The sequence below is a fragment of the Eleutherodactylus coqui genome, chromosome 1, assembly GCF_035609145.1.
Source record: "Eleutherodactylus coqui strain aEleCoq1 chromosome 1, aEleCoq1.hap1, whole genome shotgun sequence".
In the NCBI taxonomy this organism is placed as follows: domain Eukaryota; kingdom Metazoa; phylum Chordata; class Amphibia; order Anura; family Eleutherodactylidae; genus Eleutherodactylus; species Eleutherodactylus coqui.
In genome coordinates, this window is record NC_089837.1 from 448,947,215 (window position 1) to 448,965,550 (window position 18,336).

At 46.2% G+C, this 18,336-nt stretch overlaps 1 protein-coding gene across 1 annotated transcript in view; it reads left to right on the forward strand.

The window, feature by feature from the left end:
* Positions 1-18,336, forward strand: part of FLT3 (fms related receptor tyrosine kinase 3) — a 95,749-nt gene that overhangs the window by 19,674 nt on the left and 57,739 nt on the right. The window contains exon 2 of the mRNA XM_066583272.1: positions 16,628-16,737. Within this exon, the coding sequence (XP_066439369.1) occupies positions 16,628-16,737 (110 nt within the window). The remainder of the gene's footprint in view (positions 1-16,627; positions 16,738-18,336) is intronic.

Consider the following 18,336-nt stretch of genomic DNA (forward strand, 5'->3'; position numbering starts at 1 on the left):
TAATTTGCATACAATACAGCGTACTTACATGTGCAGGAAAGGCAGTTTTTTTGGTGATTGGTCAGGGAGGAGAACTCAGGATGAAACCGGGCCTACAGTCTCAGTTATCTGCAGGGCTCCGCTCCTAGACACACACACATCCCCGGGACTCTGAATTACTCCGGAGGAGAAACACGACACTCCACTGACACTCACTCAGAACTCTTGAAGATCTCTCCTCAGACGTGGTTCCTAACATGAAAGGACTCGGGGTACCTTTCCTCTTCCTCCATCACTTCACTACATGAGGGTTGAAGGTACCCCCATGTGGTCGCCACTCCTACTCCACTCACAACAGTTGAAGATGATGAAAGACTGATTGACTGACTACTCACACGTCTCAATCACTCACATTTATAGAAGAGGAGACATCACGTGACTAGACAGATTTTGATACTTTCCCAGACACATCCCAGCCACTTTCAGACATTAACCTCTCACATGCTGCAGCTGTGAATACACCTAACAGCAGACAAGACACCTTGTACAGTGCATCCACATAAAAGACATGACATGTATAACAATTATGGAGGGGCCAGAAATAGGTGTTTCGGGCCACTAGATTAAGATAAGACAACAAAAACTTTCTGTGACAAGTTATTGTATATTAAGGCATTAAAACACTATCACAGTCAGGTCAGGCTTGGCTACATCTGTTTTTTTTTTACCCTACGAGATTGTTTGCATCAGTGTTTTGCTTTATAATTTTAACAGATCCGTTTTTTTTATGAAACATAGCAAAACATAATTAAAACAGAACCAAGCAGAATCCATAGTTTCCTTTTTTAAGAAGACAGATCTGTCAAAAAACTTGGGACTATTTCTATCAGTTTGTTGCCGTTTCCCTTTTTACAGATCTGTTTTGCCTTCTTTCATATTTCTTCCCTTCTATACATGCACAGATTTGTTACACAGACAACAAAAAAAGAACCAAACAGAAACCTTTCTGTTCACTCTAGTCCCCCATTGATAATAATTAGAGATGAGCGAACGCACTCGTCCGAGCTTGATACTCGTTCGAGTATTAGCGTGTTCGAGATGCTCGTTACTCGTGACGAGTACCACGCGATGTTCGAGTTACTTTCACTTTCATCTCTGAGACGTTAGCGCGCTTTTCTGGCCAATAGAAAGACAGGGAAGGCATTACAACTTCCCCCTGCGACGTTCAAGCCCTATACCACCCCCCTGCAGTGAGTGGCTGGCGAGATCAGGTGTCACCCGAGTATAAAAATCGGCCCCTCCCGCGGCTCGCCACAGATGCATTCTGACATAGTTCAGGGAAAGTGCTGTCTTGCTGGAGCTGCTATAGGGAGAGCGTTAGGAGTGATTTTAGGCTTCAAGAACCCCAACGGTCCTTCTTAGGGCCACATCTAACCGTGTGCAGTACTGTGGAGGCTGCTTTTTGCAGTGTTGCACTTTTTTTTTTTGTATATCGGCCGTGCAGAGCATTGCGCCCTGCAGTAATTATACATAGTGCATTGCCAGTAGTGGTGAGGCAGGGACAGAAGACATATATTGTGAGGCAGGGACAGAAGACATATATAGTGTATATAGGCAGTGGGCCATTTTGGGAAAAAATCTATTTGGGCTGCCTGTGACTGTCCTCAGTGTTCTGGGTCTGTGCTGGGTGTAGTTGTCCTCCTAATTCATACGCAGCCAGCTAAGTGTTACAGCAGGCTTGCGCAAAATTATTTCCTGGCTCTGTGTTGGCTGTTAAATCACCGCTGTATTCCAGTCCACAGTGCAACAGTCTGCAGTTATTTGACATACTCCAGGGCCAGTAGTGGTGACGCAGAGAGAGAAGACATATACAGTGTATATAGGCAGTGGGCCTTTCCAAAAACATTTGGGGAAAAAAATCTATTTGGGCTGCCTGTGACTGTCCTCAGTGTACTGGGTCTGTGCTGGGGGTAGTTGTCCTCCTAATTCATACGCAGCCAGCTAAGTGTTACAGCAGGCTTGCGCAAAATTATTTCCTGGCTCTGTGTTGGCTGTTAAATCACCGCTGTATTCCAGTCCACAGTGCAACAGTCTGCAGTTATTTGACATACTCCAGGGCCAGTAGTGGTGACGCAGAGAGAGAAGACATATACAGTGTATATAGGCAGTGGGCCTTTCCAAAAACATTTGGGGAAAAAAATCTATTTGGGCTGCCTGTGACTGTCCTCAGTGTACTGGGTCTGTGCTGGGGGTAGTTGTCCTCCTAATTCATACGCAGCCAGCTAAGTGTTACAGCAGGCTTGCGCAAAATTATTTCCTGGCTCTGTGTTGGCTGTTAAATCACCGCTGTATTCCAGTCCACAGTGCAACAGTCTGCAGTTATTTTACATACTCCAGGGCCAGTAGTGGTGACGTAGGGACAGAAGACATATACAGTGTATATAGGCAGTGGGCCTTTCCAAAAACATTTGGGGAAAAAAATCTATTTGGGCTGCCTGTGACTGTCCTCAGTGTACTGGGTCTGTGCTGGGGGTAGTTGTCCTCCTAATTCATACGCAGCCAGCTAAGTGTTACAGCAGGCTTGCGCAAAATTATTTCCTGGCATTCCGTAAGCGAAGTCAGCCTCCAACCACAGGCCCATAAGCGGCACATTTAATTACAGCGTTCTGTTTCTGCATTACTGGTAATACAGCATGCTGAGGGGTAGGGGTAGGCCTAGAGGACGTGGACGCGGCCGAGGAAGCGGAGGCCCAAGTCAGGGTGTGGGCACAGGCCGAGCTCCTGATCCAGGTGTATCGCAGCCGACTGCTGCGGGATTAGGAGAGAGGCATGCTTCTGGCATCCCCACATTCATCTCACAATTAATGGGTCCACGCGGTAGACCTTTATTAGAAAATGAGCAGTGTGAGCAGGTCCTGTCGTGGATGGCAGAAAGTGCATCCAGCAATCTATCGTCCACCCAGAGTTCTGCGCCGTCCACTGCTGCAACTCTGAATCCTCTGGCTGCTGCTCCTCCTTCCTCCCAGCCTCCTCACTCCATTACAATGACACATTCTGAGGAGCGGGCAGACTCCCAGGAACTGTTCTCGGGCCCCTGCTCAGATTGGGCAGCAATGCTTCCTCTCCCACCAGAGGAGTTTATCTTGACTGATGCCCAACCTTTAGAGAGTTCCCGGGGTCCGGGGGATGAGGCTGGGGACTTCCGGCAACTGTCTCAAGAGCTTTCAGTGGGTGAGGAGGCCGATGACGATGAGACACAGTTGTCTATCAGTGAGGTAGTAGTAAGGGCAGAAAGTCCGAGGGAGGAGCGCACAGAGGATTCGGAGGAAGAGCAGCAGGACGATGAGGTGACTGACCCCACCTGGTTTGCTACGCCTACTGAGGACAGGTCTTCAGAGGGGGAGGCAAGGGCAGCAGCAGGGCAGGTTGCAAGAGGCAGTGCGGTGTCCAGGGGTAGAGGCAGGGCCAGACCGAATAATCCACCAACTGTTTCCCAAAGCGCCCCCTCTCGCCATGCCACCCTGCAGAGGCCGAGGTGCTCAAAGGTCTGGCAGTTTTTCACTGAGAGTGCAGACGACCGACGAACAGTGGTGTGCAACCTTTGTCGCGCCAAGATCAGCCGGGGAGCCACCACCACCACCAGCATGCACAGACATATGATGGCCAAGCACCCCACAAGGTGGGACGAAGGCCGTTCACCGCCTCCGGTTTGCACCGCTGCCTCTCCCCCTGTGCCCCAACCTGCCACTGAGATCCAACCCCCCTCTCAGGACACAGGCACTACCGTCTCCTGGCCTGCACCAACACCCTCACCTCCGCTGTCCTCGGCCCCATCCACCAATGTCTGTCAGCGCACCGTCCAGCCGTCGCTAGCGCAAGTGTTGGAGCGCAAGCACGCCGCCACGCACCCGCACGCTCAAGCGTTAAACGTGCACATAGCCAAATTTATCAGCCTGGAGATGCTGCTGTATAGGGTTGTGGAAACTGAGGTTTTCAAAGGTATGATGGCGGCCGCGGCCCTGCGCTACTCAGTTCCCAGACGCCACTACTTTTCCTGATGTGCCGTCCCAGCCCTGCACAACCACGTCTCCCACAACATTGTACGCGCCCTCACCAACGCGGTTACTGCCAAGGTCCACTTAACAACGGACACAAGGACAAGCACAGGCAGGCAGGGCCACTATATCTCTCTGACGGCACATTGGGTGAATTTAGTGGAGGCTGGGACAGAGTCAGAGCCTGGGACCGCTCACATCCTACCCACCCCCAGAATTACGGGCCCCAGCTCGGTGGTGGTATCTTCGGCGGTGTATGCTTCCTCCACTTAACCACCCTCCTCCTCCTCCTCCTACGCAAGCTCTGTCTCGCAATCAAGATGTGTCAGCAGTAGCACGTCGCCAGCAGTCGGTGTCGCGCGGCACGGCAGCACAGCGGTGGGCAAGCGTCAGCAGGCCGTGCTGAAACTACTCAGCTTAGGAGAGAAGAGGCACACGGCCCACGAACTGCTGCAGGGTCTGACAGAGCAGACCGACCGCTGGCTTGCGCCGCTGAGCCTCCAACCGGGCATGGTCGTGTGTGACAACGGCCGTAACCTGGTGGCGGCTCTGCAGCTCGGCAGCCTCACGCACGTGCCATGCCTGGCCCACGTCTTTAATTTGGTGGTTCAGCGCATTCTGAAAAGCTACCCACGCTTGTCAGACCTGCTCGGAAAGGTGCGCCGGCTCTGCGCACATTTCCGCAAGTCCCACACGGACGCTGCCACCCTGCGCACCCTGCAACATCGGTTTAATCTGCCAGTGCACCGACTGCTGTGCGACGTGCCCACACGGTGGAACTCTACGCTCCACATGTTGGCCAGGCTCTATGAGCAGCGTAGAGCTATAGTGGAATACCAACTCCAACATGGGCGGCGCAGTGGGAGTCAGCCTCCTCAATTCTTTACAGAAGAGTGGGCCTGGCTGGCAGACATCTGCCAGGTCCTTGGAAACTTTGAGGAGTCTACCCAGATGGTGAGCGGCGATGCTGCAATCATTAGCGTCACCATTCCTCTGCTATGCCTCTTGAGAAGTTCCCTGCAAAGCATAAAGGCAGACGCTTTGCGCTCGGAAACAGAGGCGGGGGAAGACAGTATGTCGCTGGATAGTCAGAGCACCCTCCTGTCTATATCTCAGCGCGTTGAGGAGGAGGAGGGGGAGGAGGATGAGGAGGAGGGGGAAGAGACAGCTTGGCCCACTGCTGAGGGTACCCATGCTGCTTGCCTGTCATCCTTTCAGCGTGTATGGCCTGAGGAGGAGGAGGAGGAGGATCCTGAAAGTGATCTTCCTAGTGAGGACAGCCATGTGTTGCGTACAGGTACCCTGGCACACATGGCTGACTTCATGTTAGGATGCCTTTCTCGTGACCCTCGCGTTACACGCATTCTGGCCACTACGGATTATTGGGTGTACACACTGCTCAACCCACGGTATAAGGAGAACCTTTCCACTCTCATACCCGAAGAGGAAAGGGGTTCGAGAGTGATGCTATACCACAGGAGCCTGGCGGACAAACTGATGGTAAAATTCCCATCCGACAGCGCTAGTGGCCAAAGGCGCAGTTCCGAGGGCCAGGTAGCAGGGGAGGCGCGGAGATCAGGCAGCATGTACAGCACAGGCAGGGGAACACTCTCTAAGGCCTTTGACAGCTTTCTGGCTCCCCAGCAAGACTGTGTCACCGCTCCCCAGTCAAGGCTGAGTCGGCGGGAGCACTGTAAAAGGATGGTGAGGGAGTATGTAGCCGATCGCACGACCATCCTCCGTGACGCCTCTGCCCCCTACAACTACTGGGTGTCGAAGCTGGACACGTGGCCTGAACGCGTGCTGTATGCCCTGGAGGTGCTTGCTTGTCCTGCGGCTAGCGTCTTGTCAGAGAGGGTGTTTAGTGCAGCTTGGGGAATGATCACAGATAAGCGTACCCGCCTGTCAACCGACAGTGCCGACAGGCTTACACTCATCAAGATGAACAAAGCCTGGATTTCCCCAGACTTCTCTTCTCCACCAGCGGACAGCAGCAATACCTAAACAATACGTAGGCTGCACCCGCGGATGGAAGCATTGTTCTCTATCACCATCAAAAACGTGGACCTTTTAGCTTCATCAATCTGTGTATAATATTCATCCTCCTCCTCCTGCTCCTCCTCCTGAAACCTGACGTAATCACGCCGAACGGGCAATTTTTCTTAGGCCCACAAGGCTCAGTCATATAATTTTTGTAAACAATTTTTATACGTTTCAATGCTCATTAAAGCGTTGAAACTTTCACCTGAACCAATTTTTATTTTAACTGGGCTGCCTCCAGGCCTAGTTACCAATTAAGCCACATTAACCAAAGCGTTTAATGGGTTTCACCTGCCCTCTTGGTTGGGCATGGGCAATTTTTCTGATGTACATTAGTACTGTTGGTACACCAATTTTTTGGGGCCCTTGCCTACAGTGTAATCCAATTAATTTTTTGCCCACCTGCATTAAAGCTGACGGTACATCAGCTGTGCTGGGCACTGCAATGGGATATATTTATGTACCGCTGGTGGGTTCCAGGGAGCCACCCATGCTGTCGGTCCACACGGAGTTGTAACTGCATGTGTCCACTTCTAAAGAACCCCAGTCTGACTGGGGCATGCAGTGTGGGCCGAAGCCCACCTGCATTAAACATGACATTACCTCAGCTGTGATGGGCAATGCAATGGGATATATTTATGTACCGCCGGTGGCTTCCTGGCACCCACCCATGCTGTCGGTCCACACGGAGTTGTAACTGCATGTGTCCACTTCTAAAGAACCCCAGTCTGACTGGGGCATGCAGTGCGGGCCGAAGCCCACCTGCATTAAACATGACATTACCTCAGCTGTGCTGGGCACTGCAATGGGATATATTTATGTACCGTCGGTGGGTTCCAGGGAGCCACCCATGCTGTCGGTCCACACGGAGTTGTAACTGCATGTGTCCACTTCTAAAGAACCCCAGACTGACTGGGGCATGCAGTGTGGGCCGAAGCCCACCTGCATTAAACATGACATTACCTCAGCTGTGATAGGCACTGCAATGGGATATATTTATTTACCGCCGGTGGGTTCCAGGGAGCCACCCATGCTGTGGGTCCACAGGGACTTCACAATAGGGAGTTGTACCTGCCTGTGTCTATCAATTAAAAACCCCGGTCAGGTTGGGGCATGCAGTGTGGGCCAAAGCCCACCTGCATTTAATCTGACGTTAGCTCTGCTGTCCAGGGCACTGCAATGGGATACATTTATGTACAGCCGGTGGGTTCCAGGGAGCCACCCATGGTATGGGTGCACACAGAATTCCCATTGCGGAGTTTTACCTGCCTGTGACTATTTATAAAAAACCGCGGTCTGACTGGGGCATGCAGACACCTTGACAGAATGAATAGTGTGTGGCACATAGGTTCCCCATTGCTATGCCCACGTGTGCAGCTCCTGATGGCGGTGGCACAGGATTGGAGTTCTCATTGCTTCTGTACAGCATTGTGGGCTATCGCCCCGCCCCTTTTAAAGAGGGTCGCTGCCTAGCCGTGCCAACCCTCTGCAGTGTGTGCCTGCGGTTCCTCCTCATGGCAGACACACTTATAAATAGACATGAGGGTGGTGTGGCATGAGGGCAGCTGAAGGCTGCACAGGGACACTTTGGTGTGCGCTGTGGACACTGGGTCGTGCGGAGGGGGGGGGGGGGGTTGGGCAGCATGTAACCCAGGAGAAGTGGCAGCGGAGTGTCATGCAGGCAGTGATTGTGCTTTGTTGGAGGTAGTGTGGTGCTTAGCTAAGGTATGCATTGCTAATGAGGGCTTTTCAGAAGTAAAAATTGTTGGGGGGGGGGCACTCTTGCCGCTATTGTGGCTTAATAGTGGGACCTGGGAACTTGAGATGCAGCCCAACATGTAGCCCCTCGCCTGCCCTATCCGTTGCTGTGTCGTTCCCATCACTTTCTTGAATTGCCCAGATTTTCACAAATGGAAACCTTAGCGAGCATCGACGATATACAAAAATGCTCGGGTCGCCCATTGACTTCAATGGGGTTCGTTACTCGAAACGAACCCTCGAGCAACGCGATAATTTCGTCCCGAGTAACGAGCACCCGAGCATTTTGGTGCTCGCTCATCTCTAATGATGAATAAACAATTAACAAGTCTGCTTTAGTAGTCATTTGATTTTGTGGTTATAAAGTGGCATTAGTGCTAACATGTGGTAGTACATGTAGTACCCAAAGACCCCAAATCTTTTGAAATTTAGCCGTACAGCCTCTGTGCTGATAGACAACCTTTTCATATGGCAGTATAGTATTAACCAGGCTTGTCCATCCCGAGACGGATGGAGACTCATCAGCCATCCATTTCAGAGCAACTGCTTTCCGAGCCAAAAGCGGCACCTCCCTTACGAAGATTTGCATGTAGTGAGGCCCCTGTTCTTCATCTATCAAGCCAAATATTGCTATTTTGGGATCCAGAGTAATCGTGTATGGGGAGGGCAAAAGTTCCACTACAAATTCTATCTCCTCCTTCCAGAAGTCCCTGATATATGAGCAATCCCATAACATATGCCAGAAGTCAGAATTCATATGATGAAATCTACGACATTCTGATGTTTGAGTTCTGCTCGTCCTATGTAGTCGTATGGGTTTAAGATAAGATTGATGTATTATATACAATTGTATTAATCTATTTATCATTCAGAAACCACGGTCTTAAATCCCTCAGCTGTCCCGCCAGGGAATGAAGTTTGAGATCTGGGAGGGCCATACCTGCTTAGAATCATAGAATGGTAAAGTTGGAAGGGGCCTCCAGGGTCATCGGGTCCAACCATTCCTGCTCAGTGCAGGATTCACTAAATTATCCCAGACAGATGTTTGTCCAGCATCTGTTTGAACATTTCCGTTGAAGGAGAACTCACCACCTTCTGTGTTACCCTGTTCCACTCATTGATCACCCTCACTGTCGGAAAGATTTTTCTAATATCTAATCTGTCTCCTCTCTTTCAGTTTCATCCCAATGCTTCTAGTCTTTCCTTGTACAAATGAGAATAGGGCTGATCCCTCTGCACTGTGACAGCCCTTCAGATATTTGTAGACAGCTATTAAGTCTTCTCTCAGCCTTCTTTTTTGCAAACTAAACATTCCCAGATCCTTTAACCCCTTGAGTGGCGGGTTTCCTACCACCCTGTCGTGCCCACCAGGGCAGGTTTTTTAAAATGGTCTAATCATTGAATTTCAACTAATTTTGCAGTTGCGTCTCAAGAGCCATAACTTTTTCATTTTTCCATTGACACAGCCATATGAGGGCTTGTTTTTTGCGGGACAGTTGTGATTTTTTTAAACAGGGGAGAGGAAAAAAAGAAATGGGGAAAAAAGAAAAAAAGGGGCCATGTCATTAAGGGGTTAAATAATGTATTAACTTCCTTCTCTGGATCATTACGACGCACACGGGTAACACATGTGTGATTTTATTTTTGATTTTTTTACAAAGTAAAGGGAGACAAGTGTTTTTATAATTTTTTTAAATAATTTTTTTACTTTTTTTTTTTTTTTGTCCCTTTAGGGGACTTCCACAGGGACCCATCAGGACCCCCTGATCACATTCCGGGGGTCCGATGGTGACAGCCCTTTACATGCTGCAGTGACAGCTCTTTACATGCGGCAGTCACATAGACTGCCGCATGTAAAGGGTTAACAGAGCAGAGATCGGAGGTTTTCTCTGATCTCTGCTGTAAGAGCTGGTGCCTAGCTGTCCTCTCACAGCCAAGCACCAAGCTCTCCCTGCCACAGAGACCATCGGCTTGCTTCTGACAAGCCGATGGTCTCTATGGCAACCTGTAAACAAAGCAGGAGATTGCCGGCATATCGGCAATATCTTCTGCTGGTTTTTCAAAGCCCTTGCTTTGTTCTCTGTGGGACTGTGCAGGCAGAGCACACTGTCACAGCTTGTGGCATTGTGCTCTGCAGCTCCCATAGTGATACATAGCCCGGAAATCTTCCGGGCTATGTCGCTATGAGCAGTGGAGCTCATCCCGGAAAATTTCCGGGCGTGCCACTCAAGGGGTTAATCATTCCTCATAGGACATTATTTGCAGACCGCTCACCATCTTGGTAACTCTTCTCTGAACTTGCTCCAGTTTGTCTATGTCTTTTTTAAAGTGCGATGCCCCAAACCAATGATCTATTAGTTTACCCAAGTCTTTTTCACATGTGCTGCTGCTTAGCCCAATAAGTAATTCCCACTGGAAGAATCATACTGAGCATTGAAAATGTGTGTTTCAGGACTGCTTTTTAACCCAAGTCTAACCCTGGTAGAGGCCACCATTATTTGCCAATTTTGTCCTTCCTAATTCCGCCTTGGATGTCTGTGTGGATAACAGTTTGCAAAAAAAAAATTGTCCCCAGACAGGAATACATGGAGCAAATTTATGAACACCGGCCCTCATTTATCAAAACTGTCTAACAGTAAATCAGCAAACATCAAAAAACTGTTTTTGGTGCCGATAGCAACCAATCACAGACCAACTTTCGTTTTACCTCAGCACTAAGAGGATTAAATACTGTTGCTCATAGCAACTAATCACAGAGCAGCTTTCATTTTATCTCAGCACTGAGGATTGAAAACTGCTGCCCATAGCAACCAATCACAGCACAGGTTTCATTTTATCTCAGCACTAAGAGGATTAACAGCTGTTGCCCATAGCAACCAATCACAGCACAACTTTTATTTTACCTCAGCAGAATAACAAATGAAAGCTGAGCTATGATTGGTTGCTATTGGCAACAAAAAATGCCAAATTTTTCTCAAATCGGACCAGAACTGGGGATTTGATACGACACAAACAAACACATTTTGTGTTTTAGATGCCAAGCAAGCTAAGGACCTGTTTTGGCAGAAGCACTATGGGCGCACTCAAAATAGCAGCCGCTCAAGTAGCTGCAGCGCCCAAGCAAACTAATGCCCGACTCGAGAATCAGCGCAAGGATCATTGAACTTGTCTATTTTAAAGGGGTTGTCCCGCGCCGAAACGGGTTTTTTTTTTTTTCAATAGCCCCCCCCCCCCGTTCGGCGCGAGACAAACCCGATGCAGGGGTTTAAAAAAAAAAACGCATAGTACTTACCTGAATCCCCGCGCTCCGGTGACTTCTTACTTACCTTGCGAAGATGGCCGCCGGGATCTTCACCCACGGTGGACCGCAGGTCTTCTCCCATGGTGCACCGTGGGCTCTGTGCGTTCCATTGCTAATTCCAGCCTCCTGATTGGCTGGAATCGGCACACGTGACGGGGTGGAGCTACGCGGAGCAGCTCTCCAGCACGAGCGGCCCCATTCAGAAGGGAGAAGACCGGACTGCGCAAGCACGTCTAATCGGGCGATTAGACGCTGAAATTAGACGGCACCATGGAGACGGGGACGCTAGCAACGGAAGAGGTAAGTGAATAACTTCTGTATGGTTCATAATTAATGCACGATGTATATTACAAAGTGCATTAATATGGCCATACAGAAGTGCTGAACCCCACTTGCTGCCGCGGGACAACCCCTTTAAGTTAATACATTACATTAACATAACATTAATTAACAGAGGTGTCCTTGATGTATTTATGCATACATTCTGATATCATCTCTTCAAACTTAAAATACTGGGTACCCAGGCTAGTATATATGTATGTATGTGTGTGTGTGTGTATGTATATATCTATATAGATAGAAGTTCTATGCTTCTATCAGATGGTTGATATTTCCTAGCAGCTATGTCTATACCGTGTTTCCCCGAAAATAAGACAGTGTCTTATATTAATTTTGTTCAAAAAGGTTTAACTTTTTTACATGTATAGCTGCCTGGACACTATTTAAATTGACTTTTTAAATTAACTGTTAGCAGGGCTTAATTTTGGAGTGGGACTTATATTTCAAGCATCCTCAAAAAGCCTGAAAAATCATTTTGCATCCTCAAAAATTCTGGAAAATCATGCTATGTCTTATTTTCAAGGGGATGTCTTATTTTCAGGGAAATAGGATAGCTTGTTTTTGTTTTACCTGGTACTAGTTATTTATCTACATTTCTCTTTCACTCATTTGTTTAAACCAATGGATGTTATTTGTACCCCATAACCTACTTAATTCATGGCCCGAATTACATGTCTACTGGAATGTTTTAGCTGTATTTCCTTGTTATTGTTAACTTGCCACTGACTGTTATGAAGAGAATAAAACCCAATAAATATTATTAAAACAAAGAAGTTTCATTCAATTCCAACAACTCCTTCTAGGTGTTTGATGTTTTTGTACAATGAGTGCATTCTTTGCTGATTTCTGTACATTGTGTATTCTATACATTTTTTCAACATTTACAAACATTTTCTGAAAAAGTAGCACTTCCTAAAACACGCCGAGTTCTAAAGATGGTCACGATGATTTCTTTGTGTGTTACTGTTAAAATGACATTTTGTTGTTCTTGTAAAGTGATTTACGTGTTAGACTAGAACAGAACTCCATATTTCCTTCCCGTCTCAGTTCAGTCTGCACTAAATATACACTATATTTGCCTTAGGGAAGTTAATTTACTCTTTCAGTTCTTCTTCACAGGTTATACACAAGTGTTTTTGTTCTCTTTTTTCCTCAGATGTAAAATAACTTACCTTCCTATGTACTGTTGTTTGGAGACCACAGCTATTGCAGACATGAGGGCTTGTCATACACCCCATCATGTCACGTCTACCGGGTATAAAATAGCTTCTGAACTTCCCACTTAACATACTTTTATTTGTGCTTAATTAACTTAATAATATTAATTTAGCCAGGTTTGTGCAACAGTTAAAAAAGTCACCTTCATAACCACCTCATGAAACATCCATAAATCTACACTCCAATAAGAAGAAGCTGCGCCCATCATACTCTATGTGCTGCTGGACACTTTAGTGGTTACCCTTTTTGATAATGGTGACTAAAGCCTCAGAATCACCATAGGAGCATAGTACCCCCAAGTCTTGGCAGTGTACAGTATGATATTAAACACTGCTGGGGACTTTGCTCAGCTGTTTGTGACAATCCATAGACAGCCTAACTATAGCTTGTAAACAGACGTGGTGGGGAAAACAGGTGATTTTAAAAATGTTATCTTGGAAAATCACTTTAAGTAAAAAAAAAAAATACAGCGCCACAGCGTTACATAAATCCAACATTACAACCTAGCTCAGTACATAAATCTCACACTAGAAACAAACTAATTACATTAAAACAGCAACCGAGCCAAGCTTATAGCATAAATAAAGTAAGAAAACCAATTTCCTACATATATACAGCACCAGAACCAAGCTCATACCATAAATACAGCACCAGAACCAAGCTTATAATATAAATCAAGCATCAGAACCAAGATCAATGCAAAAATAAAGCACCAAAACCAAACTTCTATTATAAATAAAGCCCTAGAACCAAGATCAAGCTAATGCCATATACATTTGTATCATGTGAAATTACAACTCCCAGTATATGTTAAATATATGCTGCAAATTTTTGTTTCATAAACAATAATGCTACTACCCATCATGCCTCTGCAGACCAGACAGTGACTACAGTACTCATCAGACACTGTCAGAGGAAATAAACATTTACATTCAATAATTTACAGGTGATGTCATCTCTGATTGTAGATGTTCTTTTCCTTTTTCTTCTCCATCTGGTCCTGACTGCCATGATGACTTCACTCAGCCATGATTTGTATGTGCAGAGTTTGCTATATATCCAGATACTGTGGCCCTAAAACAGTATCACATATAGTATCTTCTGAATAAAAATATACCACACACTATGCCACACACTGTGTCTCTGAATAAAATATGCCCATCACAAGTTTCCTCATTAAAATATGCTTTGTGCTGACCCCCTGGTTAAAACATGACCACCACGTTGTTTTCCCTGGTAGAGCACACAACCGTGTCTATGCAATTCTAAGGAATACTTATCTGTCAACACTCTCATGCTGTCACTCAGCCACTGGGTAGCCCTATGCTTCTACTAGGATCAGGGCACATTTCCCTAGCCCCCGACCTGATCATCCCTCGACCGGGTAGTTTTAGGGCAACTGGAAACCCCATCTAAGTGCACCCTGCATCCACACTCTACAACATGCTTAGTATCACTTTTTACCAATCATGGTCCACATCCAGTGGTGCGGCTATAGGGGGCCGTAGTGGTCCAGCTGTCCCTCTCTTTAGTCACCATACTAACGCTGAAAGGACTGCATCGATGAGTTTCCCATGCATCCAACTCTGATGGATACACTTTACTACATTTCCCAAAGTTATGCAGTCTTGCTTTGTCAGACAATTGGGAAATCTGTATAGTGAAATATGCCTTTATGGGCAATAATGTGAAGAATCTAAATATCTGTTACTACAATTAGTGAACATTTCATTATATTACTGAAGTATCCAATTTATTCATTGTTTGTCACATAGATTGTGCTTTTGAGCAAGGAGCTGGGGTAGACTGCAGGCTACTTGGCATCATTCCCTTCCTGCCTGTGCCATACAGTCACTTCTGCTCCACAGGAAACAGCTAGCATCATCTGAACAGGAAAGATGAATTGCTATAGTACAGCTTGGCACGGTGACTGTTAAAGGAGCCTCTTTAAAATAGCTCATTACAGGAAGTCCATCAACATTCATGGTTACGCCTGATTTACGATGCATATACCAAGAATGTTCTGTATATTCCAAAAATGAAAGTTGAAATTCCGGTACAAATGACATGTTCAATAATAATAATGAGCCTGCAGCTAATAACAAGGGTACCGAGTAGCATTGAGCAAACTGAAACAGGAGAGTTCTGTTTCCATTCGAACTTTGCTACAAGTTTCGGTTCGGTGAGATTTCAAAACCTCAGGTGGTTCGACTCGTCCGAACCCGCTAAGAGAAGAAGAAAAAGGAAAATAATATTTTTCCTTTTCCTTTTTCTTTACACGCCTAAGAATGTTTTATACAGGGCTTTTATGGCTCTTAGAGAGTGTTATATACCAGTTTTAGGAGACTAATTTGGACTGAACTGAAGTTTTTGCTAAGATTCAGTGAACCACCTGGACTGAACTTTACAAATGTTCTTTCATCACTAGTACTGAGGTGACATAGATTTTTGTAATCAAGTTTCCATCTTAAAGGAGTCATCTCAGCCAATGAGGCAATCAGACCTTGCTGTAATTCAGGCTTCATAACCTGCAGTGTCAGCTGCTTTACATTTCTCCTGTCACAGGGAGTTGAAGGATCAGCTGATTGACGGGGATCCCAAGCGGCAGACCCCCACCAATCCAACAATTGATCACCATCCTGATAGGTCATCAATGCTAAAAGCCCAGAATGCCTATTTAGCTATATATTCTTGCAAGAGATTTAGTGCTCTGTATCAGAAAAAACTTGAACTCCAACTGCTGTAAAGAAATTTGTAAAAAAACAAATTGGTGCTCCAGGCTGGTTATTCACTTTATGCTTTGCTTCTCCTGAACTCACTTGCTGATAAATGAAGTCAGGGTGGAGTGGGACAACATTTTACATTTGCTGTGGAGCTCAATGGTTACTGTTGTGTTCCAATCCAATCAACTTTGCCATGTAGTTTTAAAGGGGTTTTGCGGGATTTAAAAAAAATGTCTATAAGGCCTCGTTCACACGGGCAACAAAGTCACACGATTTTGTAGCGTTGCTACAAAACCAATTGAACCAATCACAGCCATTCATCGAGTGCTGGCTGTGATTGGTTAAGTGTCAGCCAATCACAGCCAGCGCTTCCAGGAGGCGGGGATTTTTGAATCCCCAGCCAGATGAGAAGAAAATGATCACTGCTGGGGACCTGGGGAGAAGATGCGGCCGGGCTGACAGCGCGGAAGAGGTGATGTATATGTGTTTTGTTTTTTTTTTTCTTCAGCTATGACTTATTTTCGGGGAAGGGCTTATATTATAAGCCTCCCCCGAAAATCTTTGCATGTGGTGCTACAAAGTCACGCAACTTTGTAGCACCACATGCGACTTTGTAGCGGTACAAAGTCGCAATATCACTGCAATAAGTTGCAGCGGAATCGCACGGACCAGCGATGCGGTAATGCTGTGATTTTCTCGCAGCGATGCTGTGTCGCCCGTGTGAACGAGGCCTAAGCAGGAACTGGTGAAAAATTAAAAAATAAGCCATCTTCACTTACCGAATAATTCCCCAAGTGCAGCACTGCAACTCTGGCCACCCCCACTCTGATCCCAGAAAAAGGTGCATAGGTCACATGCCATTCATTGTACATGTGACCGCTCAACCAATCACAGACTTCAGTGGTCACATGCTGTTCGTGGCACTATCACCACTGAAAGCTTTGATTGGCTGAGCAGTCACATGCACAATGAATAACACATGACCATTGCAGCTTCCTCCAGGATTGGAGCGTTGGGGACCAGAGAGGCAGTATTGAACCCATGAGCCCTTTTAAGAAGGGAGTATGGCTTATTTTGTTTTTTCTACAATTCCCTGCCCACAAAACTTTATTTTTTTAGTTCCAGAATACCAGTTTAGCCAATTTATTGTTGCAGGTTATCAATCACTTCTGGCTGTCATGTGATTCAATATTTTATTGATTTACTTTCTGCAGTTGCCGTCTTCTTCAGCTTATGTATGGTCACCAAACAAAACCTGTCACCATTTACATGCTATTTAACAAGAAATGTTGCAGAGAAAGAGAGACCCGAGTCTGGATTTAAGGTGAGTGTTCGTTTTCTGTTCCATTGTTGCTGCACAGAAATGTGGTACATTAGTATACGGTACGCTGAAGTACCTAACACTCCTGTGAGCCCATAAGTTGACTATTTGGTTTGGAAGGCAACCTTTTTATGGCAGCTTTGCCCTTTTACTCTTAAAGCACTGTGTTCTAGAAATGTACAATAGGGGTTGGGAGAATTAGGCTTTGGCGTTTTCCAGCAAATGCAATTCTTCCAGAAAAGCTTTGGTCAAAACTTCCTATAGAATACTCATTGGGAAATCAAGTAAAATCTATAAATTACGTACCCTTTTAATTACAATATTTTACTTAAAGAGGACCTGCCACCACTCCTGACATGTCTATTTTAGTAATTACCTCCATCTCCCATAATATAACAATTGTGGGGCATCTTTTCTTATAATTCTGCATTGTGCTGTTCCCCTGTTCCTTCTGAATATTTATTGATAAATGGATAACTTGGTGTTACTATTTTCAAAGAGGTGTGTCTTTACGTAGACACTGGCAGCACTGATTGTATAATGTCAGAGTATAGAGAGACACCCCCCAATTGGTAACACCTAATTGTCAATTTATTCATAAATGTTCAGGAGGAATAACAGAGGAATGGTGCAACATGGAGTAAAAAGGATGATCCAAAATTGTTATTTCATGAAGGGTACAAACATGACATGGGTATAACAGAGTCATGCCCTGCAGTCCCTTTTATCCATTAACAGCCACTTGTTATCACACTCCCGATTGAAGACGGAACACTTCTGGTTTTGGATAATTTGGCCATAGCAGCCATTTTATTACAAAAAAAACTACATAAATTAACCAACATCTGTTACCTCACCATTTTAAAGGAAATATATATAGCAAAATGCCCCCAGCCACCTCCAAACAACTCGGAGATCCACTAGCCTTTACAAGGCTTGACATACCACCATCTCTGCAGGGACTACCTCCTGTCAGAGCCAAGAGGTGACAGACTCAAGACCATTGATAACTGAAGGGGAAGGTGGATCTCCACCCCCCCCTTTACTCCCCAACCAATTTTGTTACCAAATCCAAGGACCCCCCACCCACCACTGCCGTGACAAAGCAATTAATCCCCCCCCCCCCTACTGTTCATCTTTCAAAGGCAGAAGGGTGGGACTTTCTTCTTCTTCATGTGATCTCTTCACCTCTGATGTCAACCACGGTTCTTCACGCACTTTTTGGCTACGTCCCCTTTTCGCAGACTAGCTCTGCCCCTATTTCTTTCAATTAACCTATTCGGTTCCCACTTTCCTGTTTACCCTGTCATGCCAGGCCTCCTCCTACGGCCCTGCAGGCCTCGTTGCAGCCCTCACTTTCTCTGTATACTCTCCATAACATTGCATGAGAAAACCCCGTAGGTTTTATGTATTAAACCCTGGTCCCAGCTAGTCTAGTACCAATGACCAGGCTTTGTTGGAAGTCCCTGAGATCGCTGGATTTTCTCATTCTAATGTGGATTCACACTGAAACTGGTCCATGGAAATCTTGTTACATGATTTTATACTGAACTCCGAGTCACGGGTCTAACTTCCATTCAAGGAAGCTCCAATCGTGAAATG